Source organism: Typopeltis vanoorti, chromosome 5, assembly GCF_054136105.1.
Source record: "Typopeltis vanoorti isolate ZY-2024b chromosome 5, IOZ_Tvanoo_1.0, whole genome shotgun sequence".
NCBI lineage: Eukaryota > Metazoa > Arthropoda > Arachnida > Uropygi > Thelyphonidae > Typopeltis > Typopeltis vanoorti.
The window spans coordinates 16,463,633-16,477,331 of NC_143553.1; the positions used below are offsets into that span (position 1 = coordinate 16,463,633).

Here is a 13,699-nt window from a genome sequence, read left to right on the forward strand (position 1 = left end):
ACTGAGGTAAAGAGAGTGACTGGGATTTCTTGGGATTAATTCCCAGGCATTCTGTCATCAAGCAGCCAGCGCATTCGCGAGAAATCGCCAAAATGAAAAGTAACATTTGCTTTTCAGTAGAAAAGATCTGGGTTTGAACTGTCTTGGATTTGAAGACTCGTAATAAAATATTTTTCAACTCCGAGTTGAAAATTGCTAAATTATGCTGAAGGCGTGATAGTCATTCTCATACAGTGATAACAGGCCTTCACTCACGTAAACTCCAGTAACACGTGCTTACAATAACGCATATTGCAAGAAAAATTTTGACATCTTCATAATCGCATTCAACAGAGAAAAAAAATTCGCATTTTAGATCAGTTTGCTTTCATGAAAAAAATGGATTCTCCTAAAAACGATGGGCATAAACGTATGTTTCGTTATGATAAAAAGTATAATACTATCGATATTATTTAGAATATTCATGTTCAAACACATTAACGGGAAAATCATACCTCCACATCTGTCTAAGGAAACCACCTGAATGCGAAACTGTTGTCGACAGGATTCTTCTCGGAGGCGACAGTCATTATCATAAAGTCTACTATCAGATCCACAAACGGGCTCCCGAAGGCTGGGACAGCGAAATGTGCATACGCATTGTGGAAATCCATCAGAATCGTAGTCGCACATTCCACCATAGCGACATGTTTTATGCTCACAACTTCTAATGTGGGGTTCCAAATCTGCAAAGAAAATTGCATAAATTATATGATATATATACTCTATTGCAGTTTTTTTGTCTTCTGTACTTTTTTTGATGGTACCTATAAAGAGTTCTTTCATTATATCCCATTATGAAGTCGGAAAGGTCAATTGAAGCAGTCTCTTCTCTTTCTACATCTGAATTCTTTAAACAAAGCATCCGGTTTACTTAAAACAATAAGAGATAATTCAGAATGGTTCACTTAGTTCCAAGTATTCGGCAAAACGTCTATAGTTTAATGCAGAATTTATGTACTATGAAGTAATGATCTCTTGCAGTAGTCACTGCTGATTCAGAAGTGATTAATAACTTCTAGTAATTAATAAAAATATATGATTACGAAAGGAATAAAATATTAACAGGCTCAAAACGACAATATAGAAAGACTGTTTTCTGGCAAGAAGAGTGAAAAATTCGCTTAATAAGATAAACCAAAATGGCCCACGTTACACTGGAACAACAAAGAAAAATTATTTCCAAGATGCATGCTTGTAGTACAAGATAGAAGATTCACTGGAAAAGCAATATTTCATAAATGTAAAATTAATGAAAAAATATAATTTTATTCCATGAATTGCTCGGTATGAATAATCTCTTGAAGGGCGTGTCATGTTACTAAAACACGCCCGGCCATTCCATCGCGAGATATATCAAGTTTCTGTTTTCGTCCTTTTCTGTACAGTGACTATAAGATAAGCTATCTCAAATTTGAAATTGTGGAAGCTAAATTAAATGACGAAAAAAATGCTCTCAGAAATGGACCAGAATTCAAATTGCATTTCTTCATAAAATTGGAGATCAAAGAGTTGAAAGCAATGTTCGAAAGAGCTAACCTCTTGATTGGGATTCTGTTGCAGCATGATGCATTGTCGACAACAACAAAAGCCGAAAAAGTTGTCCAGGTTTTCATAGTTCTAGAGATGAGGTGGTTGAAGGATGAAACTTCCAATGATGTTTTTTTCTGGGGGGGGGGGATTTAGAAAATCTGCCTTGAGGAACGTATATGCGTCCTATAACAAGTAAAAATGTCCTTATCACTTGATAGCTACAATTACCATAAAGTGTTACTCAAAGAAGCACAGTAAAAATAACGTCCATTGTTATTAAAAAAATAAACATACCTACACGAGTGCCTCCAACTTCTTCACATTCGCCATAAAACAATGCACTTAATTCCTGGTTTTGTTCACAGGCAACCCTTCTCATTTCGCATTCACTCTGATAGGTGCTGCTATCACTTGCACATACAGGTTCGTACGTATCTGGACAGTCAGTAGGACACACGCAGCGTCCATTTTCACATTTTGCTCCGTATTTACAATGAACATTGTGACACAGATCTGGAAAGAATAAAATTACTATAAAATATAATAAAAATTGTATCTTATTATTTTTTTAAAATAATTCTAACATAAACTTGCAATTCAATTATCTCAGCTAAAGGGTGAGCAGAAAAGTAGTTTTTGGATATACAGTAAGAAATATATATAGAATGAACTATTAATATTTAGTACAAATAATGTGGCATGGATTTCTCGAAAAAATCTTAGTTTAAAAATCCTCAAGTGTCCGAACAGTATGTATTTATAGTTTTGTTAATCAAAATTCAATAAACAAAAATGTAAGCGTAAGATTTGATAGCGGTGAAGATGACCGAGTTATCATCCTTCTGAAGGATGGTATGGAAACTTAAAATCATGAATTAGTTGAAAAGCATTAAACTCAAGTAGAGAATGTGAATGACAATTTACGAAAACATGGAAAATGATAGAGCAGTAAAAGATGGGGAAATTGTAAGGAAGGAAAATTAAGCAGGAGAATAAGAAAAATGGAAGAAATATTAGAGATAAACCAATTTACAAACTGGAACAACTTTGAGAGACTGAGCTAATGAAAAAGACAATTAACTCCAAAAACAAGAAAAAAATGTAAAAGTATAAATAGATCTTCAGATGGTGATTCTGCATGAGAAAAATATTTAATGAGCTGGGAAAGCAAACCGAAATTTAATCGAAACAATCCAACGGCGTAATTGCGCCTTATCTGATCTGGAGATCAGATATAAGATTACTGCTATCAAGACAAGTGAACTTGCTAACTTCGTGTTTACCATGTACATGTATTTCAGGCCATTTTCAGGTAAATCGGTGAGAATCCAGTTTCTTTTTGGACACAAAAGATAAAAGTTTTAGCATTTTTAAAGACATTCAAGTATTTTGGGAAAACAAATCACTTAATTATTCTGTTTGTTTGGAAGGTTGAGATAACTAGACATTTTTTTTTAAGTGTAAAGGGTAGGTTAGCATTAAATGACGGACTGTTAGTGTGATTGATTCTCATAGGCTGTTACATCATAGTCGTACAGTTCAGAATCGACTAAGAACGTAATATAGAAGCCAGACAAAATTGGCACGCTTGTTTTTTTGACACATTTCCTTAAGTTTGATGGAAAATGGTTTGTTTCTCACTACAGTTCTCTAGTTCAGTAATACGAATTAGATCACTAAGTCAGTGCTGATCAAAGCTCGACCTCCATTCTCCGGCTTTCTAAAAGAGTCGGAGCTTATACTGGAAATAATTCATTTTTACCTCTAATAGCTTTTGCTACATGAAATTATTAGGAAACCAACAGTCTGTGCTGCATTCTCAGTTAGTAGAACTCTCTCTGTGTCTTCCCTTTTGATTGGATATTTTCCCATTATGAAGCTCATATGTCGCCATGATATTCTTGAGTGGAAGTGCTGACCTCGACATGCGTCTGAATTGTTTATTCTGTATCTGTCAAAGCAGCGTTTTCCAATCTTTTAGTCACGAACACTTCATTTCTCAATGTATTTAAAGAATTTATTTACTTCTATTCACAAACACTTAATTAATGCTCAGATACATTTTATTTTTGAAAACAAAATAAAATACACGTGTAAAAGTATGAAATCAGTCGAAAATTAAAAGCTGTATTCTACATAAGAAGTTGCATACCAAAACAGCACGAATTATTATTTTTAAAATGATAAAAATCAATTGCTTTTAATGGATTTGTTGTTTTGAGTCACAAATTCGTTTATTAGTTATAATGCTGGGAATGACGCATTTAAGGCTATGAGATCAGTCTATTAATCGCGCGTGTCCATCTGGTCACTTTGCCTGTTTTACGATATGAAAAAAAATAAATAAAAAATACGAAACTGACCTGTAAGAAAAATCCGCCACTTTCTTATGAGATTAGATAACTCACCTTCAGTCGAAAAATTTAAGAGTTCCTCGCATCTTGGATTGTATTCAGACTAAAGAGCATCTTTAATGATTGAGCTACCGAATAGCAGAAAGCAGGAAAACTAATTCATACAGACTTTTCCTTTTGAGTTCTCATTTGTTTCTAGAATATTTTTTTCAACACGAAAAATTAACTATGAAAGTTCTCAACCCGGTTTTTCCGTTTCAGATTAGTTTTTTTTTTTTTTATGTTAGGCCCATATACAAGAGGTTGGCTGGTCACCCTATAGTACTTTAGTACCGTATATGGGTAGTGGGACGGGAAAGGAGAAACTTGTTTCATTTGATTTAAAAGCCTGTATATTGTATTCCTTGGGAAATACATCAAGAGGAAGACTGTTCCACAGTACTGCAGTAACAGGGATGAAGGAGGAGGAAAAGAAACTTGATCTGTGGGTTTCAAGGTATAGGGATGTTGGGCGGTGGCTGTACGTGTTCCAATGGGTTTAGTACAGAGTGGGGGAATTATTGATGCTCTTTCAGATGAGCATTTTCCATGAAAATATTTATAGAATATACAAATTGCAAAGACTAAACATCTATGTGAAAGTGGGGGGGGGGAATGAGTTGGTAAACGATGGATCATTTATCAGTCTAATTGCTGTCCTCTGTATTGAGTCAAGCATTTTGAGGGAGCTTTTAGGAGCCCCACTCCAAATGTGAGAACAGTATTCGATAGCTGGGCGGATTTGTGATTTGTATAAGGTTAACAGCTGTTCTGAAGTGAAAGAGAAAGCCTAATTTTTTGGAAGCTAAGGATACAATGGTTTTGATGTGTTTATGCCAGGAGAGGCCTGATGTCATGGTAATTCCGAGAAGAGAAATCTGATCTTGTCTGGGAATTTGAGAAAAAATAATACTGGGGAAAATGTTTCTTTTTTTGTGGTAAATAAGATAGAACTGGGTTTTACTAGCGTTGACGGTTATCTGAGCCCCATCGGAGAATGTCTTGGAGGTCCGAATTAAGGGAAGTTGTGGATGATGTTCTGTGGGTTGAAGTGAGTTGTGTAGGGTAAGGTTTATGAAATGATAGGGAGAAGTGCAATGTGCAGTCATCTGCAAAACTGTGTATTGGGTTGGAGGTCAACTGAAGTAGGTCATTGATATACAGAAGGAAGAGGATCGATGAGAGAACTGAACCTTGTAGAACCCCAGCATTAGTTGGATGGTGGGAGGATAGAGAGCCATCTACCATCACAGAAGACCTGAGACAGTCCAAATCCAAATGATGGAAGTTTGATTAGTAAGCCTTTGTGCCAGACCCGGTCAAAGGCTTTAGAGATATCAAGTACAACTGCTTGAGATTCGCCAAATTTTTCTATGGCATATGTCCCAGAGATGGGTGATATATGAGAGCAGTCACCTGTTGATTGGCATCGACGGAATCCGTACTGGTGGTCGCTTAATAGCTGGGTACCTTCAACGTAGAGTAGGAGTTGAGAATTGATGGCTTTCTTCATCACTTTAGATAGGATTGAGGTGAGTGAGATAGGGTGGTATTTAGATGGCAGCGATTTGTCACCCTTTTTAGGAATGGGTTAAATATAGGCCAATTTCGAGGCTTTGGGATATATACCACTGGAGTAAGAGAGAATGTACAGACGGCATAGGATAGGAGTCAGTTCATCTGCACAGACCTTCAGGCCAATTGGAGGAATGCCATCAGGACCAGGAGATTTTTTTGTGTCTAATTTTGACAGCAGGTTTATGATCTCTTTCTGGCAAAAGGATACAGGGGCATTGTATGTTGGAATGACTGGGGGGCATTTGCCATTGTCAGTTATGCGTGCATTGGAGGCAAAGTGTGAAGCCAGGAGATTAGCTTTTTCTGTGGGTGATGTTGCAATTGAGCCATCTGGGTATGATAGGGGTCGGAGTAGTGTAGGGCAAAAGTTAAAATATTTAGTCTCTTGCCAATTGCTTTGCCAAAAGGCATGGCTGCCGCTAGGACAGGCTACAAGTTTTCTGCTTTTTGCCCGTTCAAATTCTGTTTTGGAATCATTGATAATTTTTTGTAACTGCTTCGGGCTTCAGTATAGGCACTGAAGGAGGATGGAGTTCTTAATTTGAGCCAGTTGTGGTATTCCAGATTTTTCATTTGTACAGCCTGTACACCATATACTCCTAAAAAGATTTTTTAAAATCTTACGGAATCTCTAACTTTAATTTCTCGTTTCGGATTAAATTTCAACTTTGAACATTTTCGAATTTAAGGGTTCCAAGGGCCTTGCATATGCCTGCGTGTGTTACATACCTAAAAACAAATCCTCGGTCTTAAATGTGTGGGACAAACGGGATTAGAATAATTTTGACTAAATGACTACCCATGCTCTTAGTAGTCATTCGGCCAAATGGAGAAATCGGGAGGGGGAAGAAAAACGAAGTAGAAGACGCCAAGAGGGGAAACAATTAATGTGTCATTGTAAAAACAAATAAATCATGTTATCGATTCAGAGACGACACGCCGGTGATGACAACAAAAGAAACAGACATTAGCTTTTGATGTTTATAAATAATGAAACCCCCATGTATAATGGATTAATCATGAAGGAGAATGATTTAGATATAAAACTTACAAACGGATCCCTTAATTTGCATTAACCATAAGGAGGAAAAATATATTTTCCACACATATTACAATAACACAATAGTTGTTTTCATATTTTTTACTAATGATTGTTAAACCTTCGCTTACAGATTGTTAAAATATTTCAAAAATATTGATCATTGTTATTTCCAAATCTTCCAATGAAAAAAGCTATTAGGTATTCATGCAGGGAAAATAGGAGACAATTTCCCATTTTTTATCAAACGGTACATCCACACATAATGCGTGGCCAGAGAGAAAACAGGGTATCCGTTTACAGAATAAAGACTATCTCTTCCATTAAGAGAGAATATACAGAAATCTTTGTATCAGATCCAATCAAGTGAGTTGGAAATATTAAAGCTGTCTACATTTTAACATCTCCAGCTTGATGTCTTTTGTTTTTTTTCCCCTTGAACATTTCTATAGCACCTCAAGAAAGATAGGTCACAAAAGCAGGGGGGGGGGGTCTTTGAATGCTCACGAAGAAAATTAGTATTGGTAGTCGTAGATTTAGATGGATGCTTTCGTTCACATAGTAGGGTGGATGGTTGTTGATGAATTTGTCCATTGCTCTGGAAAAGATTCAAAGAATAATTCATGGAGACGAATTCTAAGATTATTATTAGTCAATTTTCATGATATATAATTATTCCATTGGAAGAGAAAAGCAAAAAATGTAACATCAACAGAAGAATCAGCTGAAGAGTAACGCTCTAAAACCGATTCTTATCTTTTGTAATCTGACTGATGAAAGGTTAGACGAGTGAAGCGAAAGTTTGTGTGGCGATGAAAGGAAATTGCAGCTAGTTTAGCAAAAGACCAAAAACCCGAGTACCAGGTAGAGTTGACTTCTAGTTAGTATGGGATCGACCGCCATCAAAGCGAACACTCATGGAGCGAATGTAGATATAAACAAAACGTCTGATCAACTAATGTTGCCCCACTTCGACTCGTAACTGCTTCGATATCTTGACTTTCTGTTAATTTCTAGTTAACAGAAATGGTGTGGTGCTCCTCATTTAGAACATCTGCAAGTTATAATAATGAAGGGAAACAAGTTGGCCGTACTGATTGATAATTTCACTGGAATTTAGATAATTAGTAAAATCCATTAGACCTTCTTATCGAGGTTTTGGGTTCGTAAATTCTCGTCAGGCCTCTTATTTACATTATTTTTGACATGGAGCATACTGAACTCGGCGCCAAAACGTTTGACTGCGCTTCACTATTTCTTTTGTAGAATTTAAACTGCATATTTTGCATGTGTAAGTGGATTTGCAAATTTTGTCTTTTGGAGTTCATATTTTTAATCATCTGGTTTGTTTAGGCAAGTTTGATTTGCGAGAAATGTGAAAGTAGGAATGACATGCACTAAGAGTTGTTCTTTTGATTTACTGAATAAACAATTAAGGCTGTAAGGCCAGTTTATTGTGTCTGTTAAATTGCTTGTATCCAATTGTTTCCAGGAAGGAAAACCCTGCCACCTCCACGTAATCGCGGGTGATTGTTACCTTCATTTGAAGGACCCTTATAAAGATTATTTCCTACGATGAGCCATGGAGGTTATCGTGGATATGACTGTTTAGGGTACATTACATAAACCGGACAATCTAACCGCATGCGCGTGGTCTTGGCAATTTCTATATGCCATTACCGAAAACCCTCCAGGTAAACTTAGCCTTCACTAGCTGGCCAGAAACATGGTGTGTGTGTGTGTGCGCGTGCACTTGCGTGACAACCATCATGCAGAACAATTTAGTGCACTACGAAATTGCTATCACACCCTGGAGATCTTTAAGGAAAAACTGAGGAAACAATGGGTGGGAAAGATGCATTTATCTAAAATTTACTTCAAATTAGATGAGACTATCACTCAAAAGCAGTGTGATCTGAAATAAAGATCTTATAATCTTCAGGCCTCCCAAATGTAGAAATATCGGTGTTTCACAAAATTACGAAATTATCTACTGTCCAGAGTCTAACTGACATATCTTTTACTAGAACAGTGTGTACTTCAGAAATGTTATCATGCTTTTTTTCTTCTATGCCGCCAGATATTGGTTTTAATTCGAATGGATGCAAAATAAATGCGATACCGTTCGCGGATGATTTGATACTTATTGTCGAAACTAAGGCTTCAGGCGTTATTAGCCCATGCTACTTAGTATTTTACTTCCAGAAGTCTTGTTATTAATGAAGACAGGTATTTTACCATTACCCTAATACAATCAGGTCATGATAGGAAAAGGAAAGTCCAGGATTACGGATTACATCTTTAATGTTTTCAACCACCCTCTTAACCTATGGGTATCTTGGACGAGTGACAGTACTTTGGACTAAAGCTTTCGGCTGCTGGATGACGACCTTAGTCGAGTCAACTCTCAAAATTTCTGGATAAGCTTCGTGAAACTTCAATAAAGCCTCAGCAACATATTGCGTTATTAAATCAATTTGCGTTATCTAAATTATTCTATTCTTTAGCATTAGGAAAACCAACTTTGGCTATCCTGAATAGACAAGATAAACAAGTACATCAAGCAGTGAGATCTTGGCTTAATTGCCACGTGATGTTCCACTTGCTTTTCTTCATTCGGCCTTAAATTTGGTGGGTTACGAATCCCTGCAATGAGATGGATGGTTCATTGCCTAAAATATCTACGGTTAAATAAACTTTAACATTCATTTTCACCTGTTACTATAGATGCCGTTAGAACTCTTTTAATTCAACGGGAGATGGGAAAGATTTTTATGTCGCAGTCGATGAGAAGCCCCTTCAGTGGCTCGGAGATGGTTCAATCTCAACATCTTTTGGGTAAGTGAAGGAACAAGAATGTTGACTGAATGGGAGTATATAGATCTGGTCAAGGCAAAGATAAATCACCTTCCTACCAAGACTCGTACATCCCGTGGTAGGCATAATATACTTCATGTAGGGCTGGATGTGGGTTCAGAGAGACTGACACATGTATCTCAATGTTGCGTTAGAACCCACAACATTAGAGTTAAAAGACACAATACAATATATACCATCATATAGAACCGAACTAGAAAAGAAAGGATAGCTAGTCAGAAAGGCGCCAAATATCAGGACTTGAGGTAGGCATAAGAAAACCGGATCCTTTGGCATCAAGTGATGGTAGTGTTGTCCTGTATATCCAAGTTTGTGGATCAAACCGAGACGTAGATAGGGTAAATGAAGAGAAGTTAAATTATTATGCTTCTAATCCAGGTATTAAGTGATAATATTTAGAAGAATATGGCTCACTGTCGGCTTTCTTTCTTTTGCTATAACCATCTCAATTAGTGGCGTCTGGTGTGTGAAGGATGCAGAGGTGTTAGGCCTTAGTGCCCAAGACATCAAAGAATTTTCCCTCCGAGCCTTTCAAGGAATATTTGTCGCATGTTAGATACATCAGCGAATGACGAACAGGATACATAGAGAAGGTGTTGGTTAGGCTTCGACATATAATTGTAAAGTATGCATCAATGGTATTCACTGTGTGCGCGCGTAAGCAGTTGATGCGTGCTAGTTGTTGCTCTAGCATTGGGGAACTGTAACGAATTAAACGCAAGAAATTATTTAAATTAGGTTTAAAAATAAAATATCTTATCTACATTAACAGAATTCACAGTATGTTATAATTACTATGAGTGTCCATCTTTACCGAGACGAAAGTAAAGGAAACGTATATTTTTGAAATATGAATCGAGGTGGAATCTTGTATGTTGTAAATCAAGAAATAATTAAAAACATATATTGAAAAAAGAACTCTCACTTATATAAAAATTGCCATCTCCTAGATATGAAATTAGTGTACTTATGATGTCATGCCAACTTGAAAGATTTAATGACTAGCTGCTCCTTCTTACCGAAATTTCTTCGTGTGGAGGGTGTGTTACCTGGAATACCACGCTAGCATGGATGTTTGTGATCGGCTCTAGATGAAATTTTGATTTTTCCTGCCCAGGTGTGAGACAACAACAAATCTTTTCGTCAGAAACCGAGCGATACGAAAACTACAATGTTTTGTCTTGTTTAAAGTAGGGTTTAAGGGTGTTCACTCCGGTTTTTCCACTTTTTACTTGCTACTCGGGCTGCTTCTGCGGTCGGTATTCGCAGCGTTGATGAAGGATATAGTAACTGGTCGAACGACACAATTCACTACATTGTTTAACTTAAAAATTGCAGCTCCTAAAACTCTTAAGTTGGTATATTAAATTAGTAGTGAAAACGCTTTAAACAATTAAAATCAGAGCAGTGAAAGCGAAGATAATGATCAAATAATTGAATGAATTTTTCTCCATGCGTAGATCGACTTAATTCAACTGGTGAAAGCCATTTTTTGTTTGCCGCGAAGGCCCCGGTTTGAATTCCGTTTGCTCTGAACAAACTTGTATAGCTTCTTGAGTTTATAAGGGTTGTCAAAAATATGATAGACTTCTGATGAAGTCTTTGTCATATTTTTTCATATTCCATGTTCATTTCATATTCAAATATTCCATCTTTCTCGTGACTTAACCTAATCAGAAAGAAGTATATTGTACGCAAGAAAAAAGCCTCCAAACATATTCGACCTCTGTGACAATTTTACAAAAAAAATAAAATAAATAAATAAAAAATACTGAATCGAAAGATTTTGTGTGATAAGTCAAATTTCTGGCTAACTCTCCAGAATTTGATATTTGTATCTTACAAGAAAGATTTTTCTCCTTGGGATAAATTTATCTTCGAAGTTTTCTTTGCATAAACGTATCAAGACTATTAATTCGTCAGAATCGCAGTTCCTTTTCTTTCATGTAAATCAGTCGCCATATATGTAAGAAACATCTATTAAACTCACAGAACAAAATTTTCTTCTTGTGCGTTAATTTCTACTTAAGTTCTTTACAACCAAACTCAGTTTGTATTTCTTAAAAAGTAAATATTAAAATTCAATATATATCACTAAATTTCTTAACTCTTTCAGAACTTCCGGACCCATCAATGTTATCACTTACAGATTTCACTTCACTTATTTAGGCTCATTATCAAAAATAACAGTCTGTTTATTAAAAAAAAAAACTGGGACTTACTGGAAAGGATGTAGCAAATTTAAGAACATATAATTGATTTGTGGAATATATCATTGAAAAAAGAAGAGAGGAAAAGGGATTAGATTACTAGAAAAGTTAAAACAGAGGTAATATACATGGATATGACAATTTATTTCAGACAAACTCCACACGTTTCATTGAGGACACATGGTTGTGCCTTCAATGAGCTGCCTATGCTTTGTCTTTGGTACATTCCGCTAATGTAGTCCAAAACAACTGATTAATTATCATATTATTTTTTCAACATGATCGCCGTTCCATTTACTGTTTTGGGACACACGAACTGGCCCCACTCAAGTTCTTCTTCAAACATATTTATAATAATATTTTTAAGTATGGAAGACATAGATTCGTTCCATAAAACTGCCATACTGTTGGAAGCATTGAATTACCCAGAAATGTTGCATATACGATGGCGTTCATCTTTCAAGACACTATAATCCAAAGGTCCATACCAGAAGAAATAGTTGTGCTCAATAAAACTCCCAACACCATTCTTCACAGTCAGAATGATGCACTTGAGAATAAGACATAACTGGAGGCATTTGTCACATCCATGCTTGCATATTCGATCAGGAAAGAAGTGTTTTTATGCCATTGCAATCTCTGTTGATTACCATGTTTGTTGTCCGGTATGGGTGCAGCCGTCCACCCTCAAAAATTGAAACCGAGCAACTTTATACATAGTATCGTACTCGTATTATCCAGAATCCCAATAAACTTCCTCTTTAGCACATCAACTGCCGAGATTTTCGTGTTACCTTTCAAGCACTTTTCAGTTCGTAAGTGTTAGGAATGAATAAATATATATATATATATATATATATATATATATATATATATTAATGTTTCATGCAAATTTGATAAAGATGAAACTTTTCGTTTTTTTTTTTTTTTTTTAATCCCTTATCCTATGGCGAGGTCTGGCGTGGCACATCACCGAACATCAGAGAGACCATACCTGTTTAACTATATATATATATATATATATATATATATTTAAAGAAAATAAAATGGAGAATTAGAAAGATCAGCAGACGTCAGAAGTTTCAGCAAGATTTCTCACTCGCAAGTTTCCCATCACTTAAACTTCTGAACAGGATTTTGTCTCCTTAACTGAGTCAGGAATTCTATCCATTGACAACGAAAATCAACTGATGATGTCACTGCTAGTATCTTTTCGATTTGTGAGAGGCTTGTCTCGCTTATTATTTTTATTATAAGTGCTCTCGAGAGGAATGGTTTGACATGTCTATTACGATACTTATAGCAAAATCAAATTTAAATAGTGAAGAATTTAATTAGAGCAACGTAACCGACCTTTACTTTGACATCTTATTTGGTAAGAGTAAAGCAGGGTCTCAAACATCTCTTGCGTTGGTGTCATTCCACTCTTGGCATAGTTTCTTTTAGAGAGATTTTCTCAAGAAATCCGCGAATACATCTAATTTGTTATCAATCTGAGTGCCGCTCTTAATAAGGCTCAAATCTTCTTAGTACGTAATTGAGAGCTGTGGGGAAAAATGGCTTACGGAATGAGGATTCAAAAAAATCGTCTAAAATTAATTTGAGAATAGGCAGATAATAACGAGAGAGAGAATGCCTGAAAAAAGCAGAATCTTATGTGTATCAAACGTTCAGTATACCTAAGTATTCATTTCGGCAGTAGATATTCAAGCGAGAAAGAGCTTTTCTGTTCAAAACGATTTTCTCTGCTATTCATTAAATATTTTCGCATAAGATGCTGCACGTTCATTGCAGGACGCGCATGTTCGAAGTTAAATTCTTTTCAGCTTTCTTACAGTTCCCTAAGTTATTGAGTGTGCCAGGTAATTATATCAAGACTTTATGTAAGCTTCTTAATTATAATATGAATTATTGTAACCCAGGCATTATTTTAAGTATTACATGCAGATTTTGCTTGACCATCCATTTAGATTATGGAAGGAATTTCTCATTTTTGGATTTTAAGATGTTTTTTCCTTGTAAAAAAAAAA

General features: G+C 35.9%; 1 protein-coding gene across 2 annotated transcripts in view; it reads right to left on the reverse strand.

Annotated features, from left to right (window-relative positions):
- Nucleotides 1–13,699, reverse strand: part of LOC150106249 (agrin-like) — a 199,639-nt gene that overhangs the window by 116,996 nt on the left and 68,944 nt on the right. For both annotated transcript variants that reach the window (XM_090392268.1, XM_090392266.1), the window contains exons 7-8: nucleotides 1,867–2,085; nucleotides 495–725 (exon numbers count right to left, since the gene is read on the reverse strand). In XM_090392268.1, coding sequence (XP_090248394.1) covers nucleotides 495–725; nucleotides 1,867–2,085 — 450 coding nt within the window. The remainder of the gene's footprint in view (nucleotides 1–494; nucleotides 726–1,866; nucleotides 2,086–13,699) is intronic.